General features: G+C 41.3%; 1 protein-coding gene across 2 annotated transcripts in view; it reads left to right on the plus strand.

The window, feature by feature from the left end:
• Nucleotides 1-306: 306 nt before the first annotated feature.
• The window catches only part of SPATA18 (spermatogenesis associated 18), a 40,942-nt gene continuing 20,204 nt past the window's right edge, over nt 307-21,044 (plus strand). The window contains exons 1-6 of one of the 2 annotated variants that reach the window (XM_068268363.1): nt 307-521; nt 16,626-16,731; nt 17,802-17,917; nt 18,871-18,989; nt 20,400-20,495; nt 20,579-20,707. In XM_068268363.1, coding sequence (XP_068124464.1) covers nt 435-521; nt 16,626-16,731; nt 17,802-17,917; nt 18,871-18,989; nt 20,400-20,495; nt 20,579-20,707 — 653 coding nt within the window. In that variant the 5' untranslated portion in view covers nt 307-434. Of the gene's footprint in view, nt 522-1,164; nt 1,194-16,625; nt 16,732-17,801; nt 17,918-18,870; nt 18,990-20,399; nt 20,496-20,578; nt 20,708-21,044 lie in introns of those variants that run through there. The other variant, XM_068268371.1, reaches the window with a different exon arrangement.

The following is a 21,044-nucleotide window of genomic DNA, read 5'->3' on the forward strand; positions in this document are numbered from 1 at the left end:
GATCTAATTCCCCATGAATGTTGAACAACCAGTTTAATCCAACAGAAGCTTTTGAACCTGTCTATCCTGCCCTGTGTGCAAAGCTTCAGCCTCATGCCATCACTCCAGAGACCAGACAGCCCTGACCATTACTGGTGCTTTTCTCCCCAGCTTCATTTTGCAAGGGGTGGGGATGGCAGCCAAGAAAGGAGGGGGGAGAGTGGATGTGGGCAGGAGGGAGGGTGGAAGGAAGCCGTTGCTACAACTAAAAGGAGAAAAAAGAGTAAAGGCGAAGAGTCTGGCGTCCCTAACACCAGAGCAGAGCAACAGTGCCAAGCTGATTGAAGACCTCGCCCCGTGTATATAAGGAGCTGGGAGGTCACCTGTCAGCTGGAGGAGTGCAGCAGTAGCAGCCAGGCAGAAGCATCCCCTGTGTGCAGCATCCAGGCGAGGCCATGACAGATACCCTGAGGAGGCTCACTAACGCCGAGACCTGCAAACTGCTGCAGGACAAGCTAGAGGACTGGTACAAGGACTACCATGTGAGTGACTCCTCAGCTTCACACACTGCTGCATGTAATAATTTACAGTGTGCACAGTTTAGGGATTACTGTCTATAATCCACAGAAGTATAAATCAGTGTGTGAGTGTAACTGGCCACAAGTGTGTATAAGTGATTGTGTGAGTGTGTTGTGTGTGTATATGTATGTATGCATGTATATATATATCTTGTTCATGATGTAAAGAAAGAATAATTATTATTGTTCAATGCACATCATAATTAACTGACTTTGATGCACACATATATTAATTCTCAATGTACTGTAGGTTTTTGTCCAGGGATCTCTTGGTGATGAATGTATTTGAGCCGCACTGAGACCTGCATGGGACTCTCCGTGCACTGATGGCAGCCAACAGTGCCTGGAGTCCCTCTATGCATGTAATGAGCTCACTGATTGCAGCCAACAGTGCCTGGAGTCCCTCTATGCATGGAATGAGCTCACAAGTCTCGCGCTATCTATAGTATGCTATGGCTGGAATTGTGCAGGAAAGCCGTAACCAGGGACGCCTGTTGCCATGGCGACAGATAAAGCCTTTTCAAGGCACATTTCTGTTCCCCAGCCAGCAGCCAGTGTCGCAACAGTGTTACAATTACTTGTGTTTACCTTCCAATATAATGCAGGAAGTGGATGAAAGGGTTGTATCTAGTCAGGGTGTGCTTAACACATTAATTGTTTACATTGTACTTATTATGCACCTGAATAGTTGTATGGTTTAGCCTCAAATATTATGGCTGGACCAAGTTATAATTACAGAAAGGAAACTAGTAGTAAATCGTGCACATTACACCACTATGACTCACTGTAAAACTCTTTTTCTCCTTCTTCTTCTTTCATCTTTATTTTACACATTTATGTAGTCCTAACACATTTTCCACAGGACTTTATTTATTTGTTGTTTTTTGCACATTTGTATAGCACTTAATTAAGCCTCCACAGTACAATTTTCCGTCAGATCGACGGATCTATTCAATAATTTCCAACCGGTCCAATTGGATTGCGGAGGATTTTTCAATAGATTTTGGGAACCTATCAATGCAAAATCTATTGCAAAATTTATCAGGAACAATTTGGACATCTACACATGATGCAATTTTTTTATCAGATCACCAGTCGATCTGATGGAAAATTGTACCGTGTAGATGAGGCTTAACACAGTGATGTACAAACCAAACATCACTATGTCCCTCAACGGGTTTCACAGTCTGAGGACAGCCATATGCCTAATCAAATAACTGGAATTCAGTCAGACAGTGATCGAATTAATTTCAATTTAACTACCAGCAGTTTCCACAATTAAAAGCAACAACTGATATTTTCTGTTGCAAACTGTTCACCCAAAAAACACATTCTCTGTTTTATTTGCAACATTGTAAACCACAACTATATATTATTGGAAACAATTTCCACTAGTTTGATTAGGTTTTGAGGTTCTGGTCTTTCAACCAACTGTTTGGCTCGATACACATCTTGCTGTTTCCACATGAGGACTTTCCAATTATGTTTCTGAGATTTTCTGTGTGACTGCTCTATTTGTCCATGTATGTGGCCTGTACTGCTTGCCAATTACCGTGACAACCTCCAAGCATTGCCCAGTGACAGTCAGAGCAACATCCACTGCCTCACATCACCACAGACAGTTAAGGTGGCCACACACTATACCATTTTTTAAATATCTGTTCAATACAAGAATAGCAATCAATTTTTCTGACTGTAACAATTCAAAAATCTGACCAATGTACCACACATCTATGTTCAATTTTTCACCAATCTCTTTATATAATTTCCCTGTGTCTCTGCGTCCTGTTTTGTCCCTGTGTCAGTGCTTTTTTGCACTGCGCATGTGCAGGGACGGATGCAGAGGCACTCAAGAGAGCTGGGGGGAATGACGGGCGGCTGCGGAGGACGAGTCCCGAAGGGGGGCAGGCGAGTGCGCAGGCAGGTGTGTGCACATTTGCGACGCGCACTGCATGCGCACAGCTAAGCTTAGAGAGAAACCAGTGCGGGGGGGGGGGTGAGGTCGGCACGGCCACAGCCTAGCGCCCTAGTTATGAATAAAATAATTGAAAGCTCTGAAAAAGTTGGTTGGAACTGTACTTTAGGTAATTGACAATCCATCACACGCCATACAATTTCTTGATTAAATTGGTCTGAAATTTCCAACGTGTCCACTCTCCAAAAAAAATAAATAAATAAAATGGGAAATTCGATCGGATTTATCGAGCGTAAACAAAGAAAAGCTCTCAATTTTTCAGAGCAACCAATCAAAATTATCGAATTGGTGAAAAATTGGATCTTTTAATTGTATTAATTTAATAATAATTTAATTTCTGATCAGATTTATAAGTCTTCTGTGGAAGAGACAGTTATATTGTTATATTGTACACAACTGTACAATATAACCTTGTATTGCAAGTAACTTAGTTTGCAACCTCTTGCAATACAAGCGTGACAATACAAATGTCACGTCTTCACGCTGCATCTTTAGTGACTGATCATTCTCACACTTTGATATTCTCATCCTGACTTTCACTATAACTAACAGAATCATTGCAGTCTGTTGGCTCATCCCAATCTTTTTCCTTTCATATGGCTTCACCAAGAAACTTATGCAATGGCAGTAGCTTTTGCCAGCTTAAATACAAGGGGCTTGATTTATCAAGCCGTGCTAATGCATAGCAGGGCCGTGCTATGCATGTAGCACGCAATGTTACTCGCGCAAAGTTTTACACGTGCACAGGTTTACACGCGCTAACAAAGCTCCTCGTGTGTTGACAAGTCACAATGCACACACAATGAAGAGCTTTGTTAACGAGCACGTGTAAACCTACGCATAAAACTTAGCACGAGTCAAATTGTGCGCTACACGCATAGCACAACCGTGCTATGCATTAGCATGGCTTGATGAATCAAGCCCAGTATGTGCTGCATTAACACAGTGACTACACAATATAAAAGACCTATCTCTTTAAAGGGATTCAAGCGGCTCTTTTTTTCCCCTGCAGTTTGTCCTGGTTTCTAATAGCTGTAGGAACTGCCATGTTCCCCCTTCCCCTTCCCTCTGCCCTTATTTATCCAGGGGATGGTGTGAATGTAATCAAGTGTGACTTCTCTAAACTGTTTGAAGTACAGTGTCCTATCCCCCACCCCACTGATGAAAGCTTTTGTTTCCTCATTACTACTGCTAATTACAGCAGTCCATATCTAATCTGACTGCTCTTTCTGTGGATAGCAGGCCATGGAAGTAGAGCAATAAAAGCCCCCAACAAACATTTAAATGTAAAAAGAAGAGGTAGAATGGATACTTTTTAAAAAAAACAATAAACCACATTGTTAGCATGTTTAATGTGCTATTGAGATGCCTTGGGGGGTAAAAATGCTGCTGGTTAAGCATTATGTCCTCAACCACAATTTGTAGGTATTGATGCACAGTAGAATAATTTTCACAATTCCTCACTACACACGAATAGAATTCCCTCTATAATCATTGCTTTTCTTATTACGGTGTTAGTTTAACACACATTCATATCACATACTACTTCAAAGCAAAGCAATCATAGTATTATTCCCTTTCTCTCTTGACATGAATAGACTTGCTAGCTACTGTAAAGTATACAAAGATCTCTTTGGGTCTCTCCTACATAATGTTGATGGATCTGTCATGCATTTTGTGTTGCCAGGGGATGCATTGTCAGGTGCTGTTAGGAAAAACCACACAATAACCATAAATGTAAACATAGATAACATAGCTATTTGCTATTTTATTAGTTGATAAGCGCAACACCACAGTGATCTGCAGTGCTGGTAGCACTGATGCCAAAGAAGGCCTGCCCCACACCAATAAATCTGGCTAGAAATGTCATACACATTGGCTGCGTAACTGTATGCAAAAGATAAAAAAAACTAATGCAACAATCATCTTTATGAGAAGATTGTAACTAGAGATGATAAACCTTGTAAGAGAATTTCTACTGAGAGGAAATTCATGCAGACACGTTTGTTCTTCCCCTACTGGCTGGTCGTGATCACGTGATCAGGCCTAATTCCTGCCTCCTGTAAAAGCAGAAACAGGAAGCAAATGTGGGATATAGTCACAAGGTCATTACTAGTCAGACTTTTCTTCCTTTTTACTACAGTTAATTAGTAGTGCCTGATTTTTGTTTATTTATTTTTATCTGACACTACAGCGAATTTGAAAAGATAATGGCCTCAATTCACTAAGCTTATCTCCTGTCTTTAATAACTCTTCTAGAGTTGTTACCATGGTGATAAGGCATGTAGTATTCAGGAAACATTTTACCTCAGGCAAACCTAAAGTTAACTCTTCTGTCTTTAAGTTAACTCTTTAATCCTTAAAATAACTCCAGAGTTAAAGACAGGCTGTTCATTAACTGCGTGTGAAAATAACTACAGAGGAGGTAACTTAACTACAGAGGAGGGAAATTAACTACAGAAGAGGTAACGTAAGGACTGAAGAGATAAGATAACTCTCACACTGTGAAAACTTATCTCTACACCTTAATAAGGCAAGATTGATGTGTGGAGGTAAGTTTTCTCTTGCCTTATTATCTCCAGCATGATCTTAGTGAATTGAGGCCAATGTGAGGCAAGAATGAAGGATAAAACCAGCACTTAGCTGAGATTCAAAAGTGTAAAACCTTGGCGAACCAAAGGCAAAAATGCTAGTAATACAGTGGCCACACCAAGTAAAAAGAAAAGGAGCCATTCTCTCTGTGGTATGAAGTGGCTTCACTGGGATCCTGCAGAAAGTAATGTTCAGTTAATAATTGTTAAATGTAAAGGAAAAACGGAGGAAAAACTTTTTAGCCATTTATTTAGGAAAAGGTTCTTTACAGTAAGAGTGATTAAGATGTGGAATGCATTGCCACAGGAAGTAGTTATGGCAAATTCTATATCTGCATTTAAGGGGGGTTTAGATGCTGTCCTTGCGTTGAAAGACAACCATGGCTATAATTACTTGGTAATCTGTGAGAAAGCGTGGAGGAGCCGCCGCCATGAGCCAGCGGCAGGCGGCTCCTTCCGCGCAGAATGAGCCTGCACACGGAGAGGCAGCCGCCTCCTCTCAGTATGAGGTGGCTGTCTCCGTGCAGGGCTCGGCGGAGCGCGGAAAAAATGCCCCCGCTGCGGAGACACCGCAGAGCGGGGCTGCTGTGGCTGGGACTCGTAGTCCCTCTAGGTTAAGAATGACGCGCGCGCACTGAGGCAGAGCATATATGCCAGCCAGAAATGAGTCAGCTGACCAGGTTGGTCAGCTGACCCTGGCTCCCCTCCTGATTGGTCCAGCACTTAGGGAGGTGCTGGAGAGGCCTCCGTGTATATATACTGCCAGCTGTTCAGTTGTTGGGTGTCTGGCGTTGCGATCACATATGTGGGAGCACCCAGATCCGTAGTCAGATCCATAAGTGTGCCGGGACCAGCTGGAGCTGTAATCCTACACTTAGCTAGATTCTGTTGATAGCTAAAGTACTAGTTTGATTGTGATTATCTGTTATGACCTTTGCCTGCCTTGACTATCCTCCTGAACTCTGATCTTGTACCTCGATATTTCTGATACTCTGTTGCCGAACCCCGGCTCGTTCCTAGACTCCGCCTCAGCCTCCTGATTCTGTACCTCGATATATCTGATACCCCGTTGCCGAACCCTGCCCGTACTTAGACTCCGCCTTTGTCTTCTGATCTTGTACTGTATCTGTCCGTGTGTGTACGACCTGGCTTGTCTGACCTCGAGAACCGACCTTACCGTTAGAGGCGGTTCCTCGCTCTGTTAGCGACCCTTTGTCCTGAGGGTTACTTTCAGACAATCCTTCCTTCTGTCAGTCTGACTCCTCCCGTCTTGGAGAGCTCAGGTCTGCGGAAGGAAGCTGTGCAGTACTCCTTGCTGCACTGAGGCCTAGTCCTCGAAGTGTTACTGTTACACCAAACACTACACTCTACTCAGGTGAACAGAGGTTAGCTGGTATATCGGATTATCGGTGATACTGCAGATCACTTATAATCTGGTATATATCTGTATTTCCAGTGATACTGCAGATCACCGGTAATCAGATCCTCTCTGTGCTTCACCGATCGTTACATAATCCCAGTGGTGTTGATCCAAGGATTTTATCTGATTGCCATTTGGAGTCAGGAAGTAATTTTTTCCCTTTTGGGGCTAATTGGACCATGCCTTGTAAGGGTTTTTCTCCTTCCTCTGGATCAACAGGGATATGTGAAGGAGCAGGCTGGTGTTGTACTTTGTTTTCTGGTTGAATTCGATGGACGCATGTCTTTTTTCAGCCCAAATAACTATGTAACTATGTAAAGGACAACTGAAGCAAGAGGGATACTGTATGTAGGCTGCCATATTTATTTTCTTTTAAGCAATGCTAGTTGCCCGGCTATCCTGCTGGCCTCACGTGTCCTAAAGAGGCGTGTTGTACACGTTAAACAGCTGTAGACCAGAAGCATTTGTTTTACCTGTTGCATTGTGGCTAATAAAGAAGTATTTGCTTGGAGAGTGCCGGAGTCTGCATCTTCTTTCTGCTGCCTTTGCCTCTAATACTTTCGTCATAGACCCTAAACAATCATGCAGCAGATCACGTGTTTCTGACATTGCCAGATCTGACTAAATTAGCTGCATGCTTGTTTTTGGTGTTATTCAGTTCAGATCAGTGGGGGTGCCAGGCAACTGGTATTGTTTAAACGGAAATAAATATGGCAGCCTCCATATTCTTCTCACTTCAGTTGCCCTTTAAAGAGTAAAACAACTTTAGTACAACTGTAGTAAATTAACAGATCTGAGCTGCAGAAATACATCATCATGAAACGATTGATATGTACAGTTCTAATGAGACATATGAAAAACTGTCATTTGGTAACACAGAGTGAGATGATTGAGGCACATGTGTTGATTTATGTGCATAAATAATTACTAAATTAACATGAGATTTCATTCTTGTTGATTAAAAACACTGCCCTTAGCTTAGATCTTTAATTGACCATGCCTTTTTCAACAGTATTTCTAATGTATTACAGTGATATCATCTTCAGAGACGACCACTGGCATAGCTTAGGAAAGTGTATTTTGCGTCTGTCAGTTTTCTGATTAGTACAGGTGATATTCCTCCAGAGTTGCAATTCCATCTAATGTTTGCAGCTAGCTACTAATACAGTAGGGGGAAGTTATGGAGGTGTTACTGGGTAGCCTGTATTTTGCAGAGAGCATTAAAAGGCACAGATTTTATGCTTGGAAGAAAATGGATTTCAGCTTTTAAGCCTTTCAGGACATGAATAGCTAGCTGCAACTGATATGGATACTTCATACGGACATTAAGTTACAAAATGACTTGTGTATCTGCAGCACACTGTAGCATTCTTTTTAACAAAGGTGCAATTTCACAAACTTCTCACAGGTCTTAACCACCTTAGGCTTACACCCCACTAGTGACCAGGCTATTTTTTACAATTAAGGCCACTGCAGTTTTAAGGGCTTTCTGCAGAGCTGCACAACTCAGCACAAAAGTGATTTCCCCCCTCCCCACCGTTTTTGATTTCTGTTGGTGGGGTCTGATCCCTGCTGCCGTGTTTGTTTATTATTTATTTATTTATTTGAGGGTTTTTTTACTAATAAATTTGACTACTTTTTTCATTTTCTACCCAGCCCTCCCTCCATTCCCACCACCCAATCACCGCGATCGGCTGTCATAGGCAGGGCCGGGCCGAGGCATAGGCTGGAGAGGCTCCAGCCTCAGGGCGCAGTGTAGGAGGGGGCGCAGAATTCATTCAGCTGTCATTCCTAATTGTGTTTGAAGCAGAAAGAAATAAGAAAAGGGGATACATGGCAGTGACTGCAAGCCAGATAACTAGATATTAAGGTGTTGGAGAGGTCAGGGGCCCTGTGGCACCTCTTAGTCTAAGAGCAAACAGTGTGTGACGGCTGGGGAGGCAGGGATGGAGGGGCGCACTTTGCTGTCTCAGCCTAGGGTGCTGGAGGACCTTGTCTCGGCTCTGGTCATAGGCATAAGCCTATGACAGCCGATCGCTGCTGAGCCTCCTCGGGGGACAGTCGTGTCACAAGGCTGTCCCCAGTTATGCGCTGCCGTAGATCGCAGCACTGTACAGTGTAAATAGACGGCCAGTCTCCTACACCACTGGAAGACTGATGGCGTAGCGGAGCTCCCTCATTCAAGCAGAGATGCGCGCGCATCAGCGTGCGCGATCTCCTGCAAAACCCCGCCTCAGGACTTCACGCCAATTGGCATTGAGTGGTCCTGGGGCTGCCGCCGCGTTCACACCAATTGGCGTGGAGCGGATAGCAAGTGGTTGAATGAGAATATTGTTATTATGTATTTATATAGAGCACTGCTGACATTGTGTGCATTACAGAGCCCATCATAGTAATATCATTCACTGTCACTCAGATAGTGAGGCTGTATTCACAGTGATGCATTGCATAACACACCATTATAATAACTGTGGAGTGTGGACTGCAATGGATACTGGACATAGACCTTACGGGCTCGTTTCCATATGCACGCTTTTAGTCGTGCTTATGGAAATGCAGTCGCAGGGACATCAGAGAGTGCATAGACTGCACTCTGATGTTTCCATACATGCACTGCGATTCACCACTGAATCACAGTGCATGGTTGCACACATTTTGGGGCGATTATTATAATGAATGGGATATTTGAGCGCCACCTTAGGGAATCAGGTGATGCAACACAGAGCCATGCTGACGCACGCCTCCTGCATTACATATGGAAACGAGCCTAAAGCTGGCCACTAACGGTCCAATTTCTAGCGAAAAATCGTTCGAGCGATCAGAAATTCTGAACGGATGAAAAATCGTTCACTACACCATCAACTAACCAATCATTGCTTCCTATCTATCACGACCACCAAGAAAATCCAAATTTTCGTTCGACGAAAATTCATTCGGGCGACATTTTTTTCACACGTTCATAATCGATTGTGTCCACCAATGGAGATTATTTACAACCAATCCGATCAGAATTTCTGATTGCTCGAACGATTTTTCGCTAGAAATTGGACCGTTAGTGGCCAGCTTTATACAAAGACTGCATGCAGCAAGTTAGAATAACGCAATACTTTACAATGCAGTACTGTGAACAGGCCCATAGAATTATATGGGCAGTGAGTTGTCATGTAGAAATATTCTGCAATGCATCTGACCACTGTTAACAGGGCCTCAATCATGAAAAAGTTTAGTGCATCGGGCTCATAAGGAATACAGCTTCCAGCCAGGCTGGCATAGAAGTGTAATTTCAGCCATGCAATGTGGGGCATTGATTGCAGTTTGTTGTGGGGAGTTCTGACACAGTAACACATGCGTTTACAGTGCCTGTGTGGCGTACTCTTATTGTACTGTTTGCCTTACTGCATGGTTGCAACTCTACCACACAATGCAACTTTTTGGGGATGTTATGTCATTGCAAGGCAACTTGCTCAGTGTGAAAGGGCCCTTAGAACTAAACATCATTCCCACTTATGCATGGTAAAACGCATACAAAAATGCATATATGTTTTTTTCGTCCATTTTAACAATGAGTTTTCATGTGTTTTCTATTTTTTTTCTTGTTAGGGGTTGACTTTTAAAGAGTGCAACTTACAAAAATGTACACAACTGTGCAATGTATGTATGTCACTGCATCCGTGACAGTATATCTATGCCACAACTAAATGAATGTCCCAGGGGCGTAGATACATATAGTCTTAATGGGCAATGTGAGTCCCTAATGGCACTGCTTGATAAATGGGAACAAGTGTTCCCAAAGCCAATCAAATTGCCTGATTCATGAAAGATAACTGATGTAACCAACAGCAGTGATCATCCATTGAAAGTCTGCAAACACAAAAACTTTCACTTTCTTTTTATGTTAGGACGCTATGATTCAGAATTCTAATCAGGAAGGAGACATCTAGTGGACACATTTATCAGTGCATCACAAAAAGATCCTTTGCCTAAAAAAAAAAAGCCCCAATAACCCCTCCTGTCCCCTCCCTCACCCCCATAAGATACCAAAGTGAAAAAACTTGTACAGCCCCCCCCCCCCCCAAAAAAAAACTGAAGTGACAGAATTTAAAAGGTACAGACTAACCAGCAAGCTCATGGTGACCCAGAACTCATTGGAGTGTGTAAGGGACTACAATGGTCCTAAAAGCCCCCTTACTAAGATGTTAAGAAAAACTAAAGTTTGCTTTCTTAAAACAGAAAGAATTTGCGATAATTCAGGTTGGAGTGAGCTTGAGATGTCTCCCAGAGCAACACTGCTGAATATATGCAAATTAACCATTGTACCCTTAGAAGCTAAACACACCTCCAGAACCGCTGGAATGCAATGATGTGTCACCTTGATAATTTGTACAGAGCCATAATAATCCAACATGCATACCGACTGTTTCGTATTGTTTGATCCTAATCACTGCATGGCATGGATCAATTTGGCTCTATGAAGTAGGGCTTGTAACACCGAGAGGTACAGACTAACCAGCAAGCTCATGGTGACCCAAATTAATCCATGCCATGCACTGATGAGGATCAAACAATCCGAAACAGTCTGTATGCATGTTGGATTATTATGGCTCTGTACAAATTACCAAGCTGACACATCATTGCATTCCAGCGGTTCTGGAGGTGTGTTTAGCTTCTAAGGGTACAATGGTTAATTTGCATATATTCAGCAGTGATGCACTGGGAGACATCTCAAGCTCACTCCAACCTGAATTATCGCAAATTCTTTCTGTTTTAAAGAGACTCTGTAACCTCAAAAAGATCCCCTGGGGGGTACTCACCTCGGGTGGGGGAAGCCTCGGGATCCTAATGAGGCTTCCCACGCCGTCCTCTGTCCCACGGGGGTCTCGCTGCAGCCCTCCGAACAGCCGGCGACAGGCCCGACTGTAAAATCAATATTTACCTTTGCTGGCTCCAGCGGGGGCACTGTGGCTGCTTTCCGCTCCGAACTACACGGAAATACCCGATCTCAGTCGGGTCCGCTCTACTGCGCAAGCGCCGGAAACTTGCGCCTGCGCAGTAGAGCAGACCCGACGGCGATCGGGTATTTCCGTGTAGTTCAGAGCCGACAGCCGTCAGAGCGCCTGCGCAGGAGCCGGGAAGGTAAATAATGACGTCATCTTGTACGGAGGGCTGCAGCGAGACCCCCGTGGGACAGAGGATGGCGTGGGAAGCCTCATTAGGATCCAGAGGCTTCCCCCACCCGGGGTGAGTACCCCCCAGGCAATCTTTTGATGTTATAGATCCTCTTTAAGAAAGCAAACTTTAGAATTTAAAAGAGAATACATAATTTGTTATTTTAGGGACTTAGCTTTTTATATATGTATGACATGAGGGTATATTATTGTTATTTATGCAAATTAGGGCTTGTAATTATTGATAGGGTACAATGAGAAAAACAAAAACACAAAATGAAAAAAATACACTTTTATTTCCAAATAAAATACTGTCATCATATATTGTACTATGAACATAATTTCAGTGTTGTGACAGCCAGTACAAAGAAAGCAAATAAATTGTGTGGGTTTTATTTACAGTAGCATTGTTTATTTTAAAACTATAGGGGTTGAAAATGGAGAAACAGTGTATTCTTTCATTGTTTCCTTATGTTTACCTTCAAAATGCATAAAGAATAAAGTCATTACTAAAAAAATAAAAATATCTCTTATAAAAAGCCTAATTTATGGTGAATGAATTGGAGCATTCAGCTTATCTTATGTTGGCAATACACATTTCAATGGCCATTGTTTAATGGCAATAGCAAATCAATACAACAATTGCATCTATGCAAAACTGAACAGACCAGTATACCAGTATTTTAAAATGGGGGAAAATAAAAATGCCGGTATATTTGATCACAACCTCATTTTAAAACATGTTAAACACACAATATACCCACCCTCCCCTAACTGAGTAACCTGAAGCTAGTTATCAATGTGTCAATTATGGCCTGATATGCCAATTGACAATTGTTCCCTATCCGATTGGAATTGACAAATAGTGACTGATTTCTATCCTACACAGCAAACTCAATTTTGATGGATCTCGGCAGAAGTCTAGCAAGCATGGTTTGAACCTCAAGCATTGTAGTGCTCAATGCAGTGCCATGCTATGGGCTGACAATACACCCCCCCCCCCCCTGCCCCATCCCCACAGAGATTTTCCAACAGGTCCAGTCAGACTCTGGATCAATCAACTGCTCAAAGTCGCTTACAAGTCAATTAAATGGATATGTTGAGGCAATAGATTACTGGCTGATTCAGTCAAAATAATCTGCCATAGATCAATCAGAAAAATCAATGTGTGTGTGGCTACCTTCACTATTACTCTCTACCATCCCCACTTATTATGTGAATATATTTTTAAATGGGTAAGAATGATGGTTTTCCACCCTAGTTTTGTTGTCATTAAACATTACTTCTCAACAAAGGAAAATGCAGGTTTAGGTACAATTTAAAGGAAGGCTAATTTGAAAATGATGAGATAAACTGTATCTATAGTCCTACATCTAAATAGGATTTTCCTGGAATCTCACTGTCTTATTTTACATTAAACTCCAGTGAAGTTACCGTGGTGATGCATGTCATGGTGCTCACATTGCACTAGTAAAGGTAAAAGTGGTTTGCGCTTCCTGTGCACAGCAACTGTTTAGTGCATCAGGTCTAATATCCTGCATTTCACTTTTTGGGCATACTACTTACTTTCTACTTACTAGTTACTTACGCCAGTTACATAATGCACGTTGTGAAATAGTACAACCAGCCTAATGGCAATTTTAATATAGTTTTGAGAATTTACTCATTTGTCTTACATAGTAAAAGGTCAGTTTAACATATCAGTCAGTGAGATGTAATTAATTCCAGCTTGCATACAAATTGAATGTTGATTGATTGCAACTTGAAATTTGGACAAATGAAATATGACAGGATGTTTATTAGATTGGTCTAATTTCCAGCTCCTTACAATTTGCACTAAACTTGCCTGCATGCCAGAAATACTTGCATCTTATTGGCCATTTCTACATAACCGCATACTCAAAATTTGTAGATTAAAAATAAATCAATCATTAAAGAGAACCCGAGGTAGATTAAAAATTAAATCAATCATTAAAGAATCCTAATAGCAGACAGAGGCTGGCTGTGCATATACTCACCAGCCTCTGTTGCTATATATCGTCCCTCCAGGGTCCCCCTGCGCTCTGCTCTGCCCCCCATAAATCACAGCCGAGCTGTCGACACGCAGCATGTCACCAGCCGACTGTTTACAATTGCCTATCAATCTCTGCTGCTCCCCAGCCTCATCCATAGCTCCGGTCCCCGCCCGTGTCCCTTCCCTCCCCGCTTATTGGAGGGAAGGGACGCAGGCGGGGACCAGAGCTATTACAATTGCCTATCAATCTCCGCCGCTCCCTCCTCCATAGCTCTGGTCCCCGCCTGCGTCCCTTCCCTCCAATAAGCGGGGAGGGAAGGGACACGGGCGGAGACCGGAGCTATGGATGAGGCTGGGGAGCAGCAGAGATTGATAGGCAATTGTAAACAGTCGGCTGGTGACAAGCTGCATGTCGACAGCTCGGCTGTGATTTATGGGGGGCAGAGCAGAGCGCAGGGGGACCCTGGAGGGACGATATATAGCAACAGAGGCTGGTGATTATATGCACAGCCAGCCTCTGTCTGCTATTAGGATTCTTAGAACCCACCTCGGGTTCTCTTTAACCATTTCAGCCCATGGGGATTTTTCACCTTATGCATCAGAGCAATTTTCATCTCCCATTCATTCGCTAATAACTTTATCACTACTTATCACAATTTATTGATCTATATCTTGTTTTTTCCGCCACTAACTAGGCTTTGTTTGGGTGGTAGGTACATTTTGCTAAGAATTATTTTTTTTCTAGATGCATTTTAACCATTTACCGCCATCCTAACGTATTAAAACGTCATGCTTACCGCTATTAACAGCAACATGACGTTTTAATACGTCGCGCATTCCCGCCGCTGCTACCGCCGTGTGTCCGCCGCTACCGCCGCCATTACCGTCGGGATCCCGTGCTGGGCGATTGGGGAAGAGGACTGAACAGTCCTCTACCCAATCGCAGTGCCTGGAGTGAATGGACGTGACCGCGAACAGCGGCTACGTCCATTCACATAAACAGGAAATGTAACAGTTTAATAAAGTGTGTAAAAAAAAAAAAAAAAAAAAAAGTGAACACGTCCTATGAGTGTTCACCAGCGCCATCTTGTGGCCAAAAAGTATATTACACTTACAAAATACATACATTTTCAAGTATATACACATCATTAATAAAATTACACTTCCAACCCTCCCCCCCAAAAAAAACACTTGTAAAAAAAAAAAATCAGCTTAAAAAAAAAAAAAAATAGTTGCCTTAGGGACTCAGCTTTTTTTATTCTATATTTTATGGGGGAAAATTAATTTTAATTTATTACATAGGGGCTTGTAATTATGGCCAGAACAAACAGAAAAATAACCACTTATATTTCAAAATAATATACTGTCGCCATACATTGTGGTAGGGACATAATCTAAACGGTTTAATTATCGGGACCACTGGGCAAATACAACGTGTTTGTTTTATCCACAGGAGAATGTTTAATTTTAAAACTATAAAGGCTGAACACTGAGAAATAATGATTTTTTTTCTTTTTTTTTCTGTTTTTCTCATTAAAATGCATTTAGAATAAAAAAATTCTTAGCAAAATGTACTATCCACAGAAAGCCTAATTGGTGGCGAAAAAAACGAGGTATAGATCATTTTCTTGTGATAAGTAGTAATAAAGTTATTAGGGAATAAAAGGGAGGAGCGCTGACAACTGAAAATTGCTCTGGTCCGTTAGGATAAAAACCCTTGGGGGTGAACTGGTTAACAGGAATATTAAGAAAAAAATGGAAAAAATTCATTATTTCTCAGTTTTCGGCAATTATAGCTTTAAAATAATACATGCTACCATAATTAAAACCTATGTATTTAATTTGCCCGTTTGTCTTGGTTATTACACCATTTACATTTTGTCCCTATCACAATATATGGCGCCAATATTTTATTCGGAAATAAAGGTGAATTTTTTCAGTTTTGCGTCCATCACTATTTACAAGCTAATAATTAAAAAAATGTTCGTAGTATACCCCCTTCACATGCATATTAAAGTGCAGACCCTTAGGCAACTATTTATGTTTTTTTTTTATTTTTATTGTAATTTTTTTTTCCATTAAAAGTTTTATTTGGGTAATTTTTTGGTGTGGGAAATAAACAGTTAATTTTAAATGTTATAATGTGTGTAAATTGCCTTGAAAAATGTATGTAGATGTAGTTTTACTATTTAGCCACATTGAGTTTTTTTTTCTTTTTTTTTAATGTGCTCCTCGCTTCCCGGAAGCATAAGGAGGACAGAGAACTTTTTTTTTTCAGAAAGACAGCGTTTTTTCTGCTGGGGACTTAGATCAGTGAATGGGAACTGTTCCTGTTCATTGATCTCAGGGCTACCGGGGTACGGCACGAGGGCATGGGGCGAGCATGCCGAAGCGCGGCACCACACCAGAGCAGCCGCTTGGACATGAGGATCACGTTCAGGTGGCTTAAATAGTTAAGAGTATAAGTAACCTCTATCAGTGTAAAATTATATGTTTATGCACAACCTATTTTAAATAACACATAGGGGGTTGATTCACAAAGGTTACTTATTTTTCGCCTTAACTGTAAGGAGTGCTAATGCATGAGAGAAACAAATTAAGGACAGATAATTCATGAGATAAATAGATAAGGAGAGCTAAACCATGAGTTATGTCAAATAAGGAGAGCTAAACCATGAATTAAGTTAGATAAGGAGAGCTAAACCATGAGTTAAGTTAGATAAGGAGAGCTATACCATCAGTTAAGTTAGATAAGGAGAGGGAAATCATGAGTTAAGTCGTTAAAGGAGAGATAATGAATTGTGAGTTAATAAAGGTTAGATAATTTAACAGAAAAGCTTTGTGAATCAGGCCCGTAATGCTACTTTTTAGTTTAATTTACCCTTTGTATTTTCTTTGTACAGATAAATTCATGTGACCAGAATCTGAACACTTGCTGTGAGCTTATTGAGTTGAATTCAAAAATTCAGGGTCAGCTGTTTACAATCCTCAACGTAGCAGCCCGAGAAGGTAAGATCATGGAGATAGCAGAACACCTATAGCCTACGACCCTATTAGGCCAATGATGAACGATTGAATATCAGTGGAGAGCATTGTTTCTAGATTTTCGTTAGATTCAGTGTTTTTACTGTATGCCTTTTCCAGATGGGTTGAGAAAATATTAAAACAATATTGTTTATTGCTTGAATCCTTAGCCGGTGTACTTATGATCCTCCCAGTTACTCCTGTTACTCCTGTTACAGCCAGATGAAGCGGGTGTAGGCCCGCAAAACACATTGTACTTGGAAGCTACGTATAAAGAGTTTTTCTAATGAACATTGTCTGTTTTGAGTCCACCAGTACCTCCCTTTTTAAACTGATCTTAATTATTTTATTCTAATCTGGCGCCTCTGTTCAAATATTAATCAAGCTAAGCATTGACTAGTGGGAGTGCTTGTTAGAATATCATAGATAAGACAGATTCTGATAAGATCCTTTAACCTACCCATCCAGAGTATCTTGTTGAGAAGGGGGGCTGTCTTTACTGATCACTTACTCTTCTTCAGCGCAGCTGCAGTGTGAGGTCCACTGGTAGTTGCTTATCTCAGCTCTCCACCTGGTTCTCCTGCACATTCCTCTGATCTGCATACTTGGCTGCACCTTTTCTTATGGCTTAAATAATATCACACCTGCCTGGGTTTCCATTCTGTGAGGGTGTAGCATGCCAAAGGCAGGGAGATCAGTGCTCTTGAAATTCAAGCATCTTGAAAATATACCCCTTCTGGGGCCCACCACTCTTGGAGATAGGACTGAGATGGATGATGATTGGCTTGGTCCTTACTTTGCAAAACAGGGATCCCTATTTACAGTCCATAGTAGCCATTTATAAGCTTTTGAACAGCACTCCTGATTATGATTAAAGGCATATTTGCACATTGGCACTAGCACTGGAAAGCTACATAACATTCCTAATTATGTTCTTTTGTCAGCTGCAGAAATGTCATTGCGCTCTGTAGCTTTCACATTCTAGGGCTTTAGCACAAGCATAAAATGTGTGTTAGTTACGCATGTGAGCACATCTTCTATTTGTTTGTTTCTAGGAGGCCAGTATGCTGGTGTGGAAACACTCAAGAGCCGGTTCCTCCCGTGGCTGGGGAACTGCTTTGCCACCTCTCCACCAGGACTGTGCACAGACAGCAGCTTCTCCCTGCTTCAGGTATATAGCAGCACAAAATTGCGCAGTAGGCTGACAGTCATGATAGTTTAGTTGCTATTTATCTAGTTTCATCCTCAGAGATTATGCTATGCAACACATACATTTACTTCAAATGGAAGAGCATACTAACATACAACTCATAGAAAAGCAATCCTTATTATCATTTTGTGTCCCTAAAAGCATCTAACAACTCTCCAAATAGCTATTGTTTACATGTTGTTCTTGATTTAAAGCGGTATAAAACCCTGACATAATAATCAATAAAAACATGTTTTCCTACTTTTTATATGCCATACGGTTATCATATTTGTATTTTTGCATAAGTATTATTATTCATTTAGAAATTACATTTTCCCAAAAGTACAGTTTTTTGCTTTGAGAGCGGACTTTGCATTTTATTCATAACTGGTTTTATTCATTATGTATTGAAGGCAGGAATGCTTTGAGTGTCTGTCTGTGTCCAGGAGCTTCTGCACAGTCAGAGAATGTGTCACATTCCTCACTTGATACAATTAAGTAAACACAAGATAACATTATCTATCTAAAGTTCGGATGCATCCAGATTTCTCTGCACGGAACTTTGAAGTCCTGTGTGTAACCCTTTGAATGCTGTTCTAGTAAAAAAAAATGCTGGTTGTATATAATATGCTGTAAATAGTTTTTTACAGCGAAGAAGAAATGCTGGGTTTCATTCCGCTTTAACAGCAACCCGTGCAGATATACAAAGCACAACAGTGTTGCTGCATGCTGGTAGAGTGACTCCACCCACTGCATTTCCCTGTTTCCTGCCTGCCATGCAGGACTCAGATACTTTAGCTTCCCATGATGCAATGTTTTTCTCATTAATTCTTATAGAAATAATGTTGCAGGGTCTTCTTATTTTCACAATTTGCTATGTAGGTTATGCAAATAAGTTTACTGTGTGGATAAATTACTCAATCATTTTACACCAGGAATCACTGGAGAGGGACAAAAGAATGAGGGAACTCTCATCTTCTCAGGAGAAGGAGCTGTACAAACTGGAGTCTCAGCTGGCTTCAACCCGAGTGGAGCTGAACTCAGTGAGACAAGAGTAAGTGAAATATTGGTATCTGATGGAGAAATAACATACTGTACAAATGTAACTAATAATAATACTGAGGGTTAAACAATGTTCCCTATATTGGTAAATCAGAGTTTTAAGGATAACTGTAGTTGCCCAAATGAATGTTCAACAAAGAAGCCCTCAGTACACCATGATGACTATGACTAAGGACATGTGTGTCTGAAAACTCTGAAATGCATCAGCTACCTTTCTGTCTGTTGGATGTGCTAAATAAAGTTCCTGGCTTTTACTTCATCATGGTATGCTGTGGGCTCACTTATTGAATCTGTAACATAAATTGAACATATGAGAACAAAAGGTATAACAAGTATGTTTAGTAAAAATTGTATATCAAAATTATTCAATCATATGCTGAAATTATAAAATAATATTGAATTGTTGACTCTTCCTGTAAATATTAACTTTGGTGTCATCCTTTCTACCGTTTCTCCCTTTTCTTAAGTGTTTCTATACTCCTCCTGCTTTCTTGCCTGTGTTGGCACTTTTTTTTGTTAAAGACCACCTCCAGCCAAAAAAAAAAGGTCTGAATGGCAATACATATACAGTATGTAGTCTAGGCACTGTGTACAGTTAGATGAACATATAAAGTTTACATCTGGTACATCATATTAGATAGAACACACTCATTTTATATCTGTAAGTAGCACTTGCTTTTTCCTCCTAAAGCTGAAAGCATTGTGCCCACCTTTTCAGCCTGGTTAACTCCCCTGCCCCTCCCTCCCCTGCTGTCTGCCTGCCTGGATCCAATTACTTCTCTTTTCACAAACTTTAGTACAGAGAAGACAAAGGGAACTGCTGCAGCCTGTCTTATAATGTCTGCTTGCTATAATTCTTATTTCAGATGTCTGTCTTTCTGCCTAGATTAGATCACATGGACATGAGGGGTGGAGTTATGACATTAATCCGCCAGCATCCTTTGCACCTATGGTTTGGAAATAAAAAAGGCCCAGGGCCCAATTTCACACTGGGGGCAGGGATTTCAAGACCACATGTGTAATAGGGACCCTGTGGGTGAGAATATCACACTTTATCATGTGTGAGTTTATATATCTTGGCAACCTATTAGGTTTAAAGCAAACTGTAATTTATCATTTAGGTACTCTTTTTAAAATTCTGAAAAAAAGAGGGAAGTAACCTCAGACCTAATAAAAGCAATATACCTCATGACTCCTCCCTTTGGATCCACTCCACCTTCGGGTGCTGCAGGAAGTGGGCAAGCTGAGCTGCCATGGTGGCTCCACCCCCTCACTCTTTGTGACTGTGCTCCCTAAATCCCCTCACCCACCAGATACCATTCCCATGTGAATTCTGAAGGTGTGATAAAAACTTTCACATCTAGTAAGATTTTCTTCTTAACTATCTTTCTTTTCTCATCAGCCTGCTTGAAGCTCAGATGGAACTTGAAGAGACAAAAACAAAGTCAGCCACCACTCTCCTGGCCACAGAGGAGGAGATCCTGCAGCTGAAAGCAGAGTATGAACAGCTTCAGTGAACTGCCAAGTCAATGTTCATACTTTCCATAACTCTGTTAAACATTAACCTTTTGATACTTACAGTTTGAGGGCAGCCCAAGACAAACTAGAGCTAAGAAAACTAGACACATTAGATGACTATGAGCGCCAAATCCGCCTGCTGAAGGATGAAATCTCCATTTTATCAGCTGAAAAAAGTGTGCTGCATGGAAGGTACGTCTTATTTGAGAATGCAGGATATATGATTCATGCTATGCATTCACTGATTCATAGTGCTCTTCCTAATAAAAATAAAGTAATACTACAAGAAAGTAGTGAAATTTGATCTGATGTTAGTGCTAAACTTAGTAGTCAGATAAAACAAAACTGAAAAGAGAAACTATACATTTACTCTCAGTTCGGTTGCACACCTGAGGTTTGCTTGTGATGTGGTGCAAGCACCACAGAAATTAGGCTTCATATGAGTCATATGCATAGTCCCGCCCCCGGCTAGTGACGTACACACTGCTGGGCAAGAAGTACGTCACTGGGATTCCCGTCGGCTCGAGCA

Source organism: Hyperolius riggenbachi, chromosome 1 (genome assembly GCF_040937935.1).
Source record: "Hyperolius riggenbachi isolate aHypRig1 chromosome 1, aHypRig1.pri, whole genome shotgun sequence".
In the NCBI taxonomy this organism is placed as follows: Eukaryota; Metazoa; Chordata; class Amphibia; order Anura; family Hyperoliidae; genus Hyperolius; species Hyperolius riggenbachi.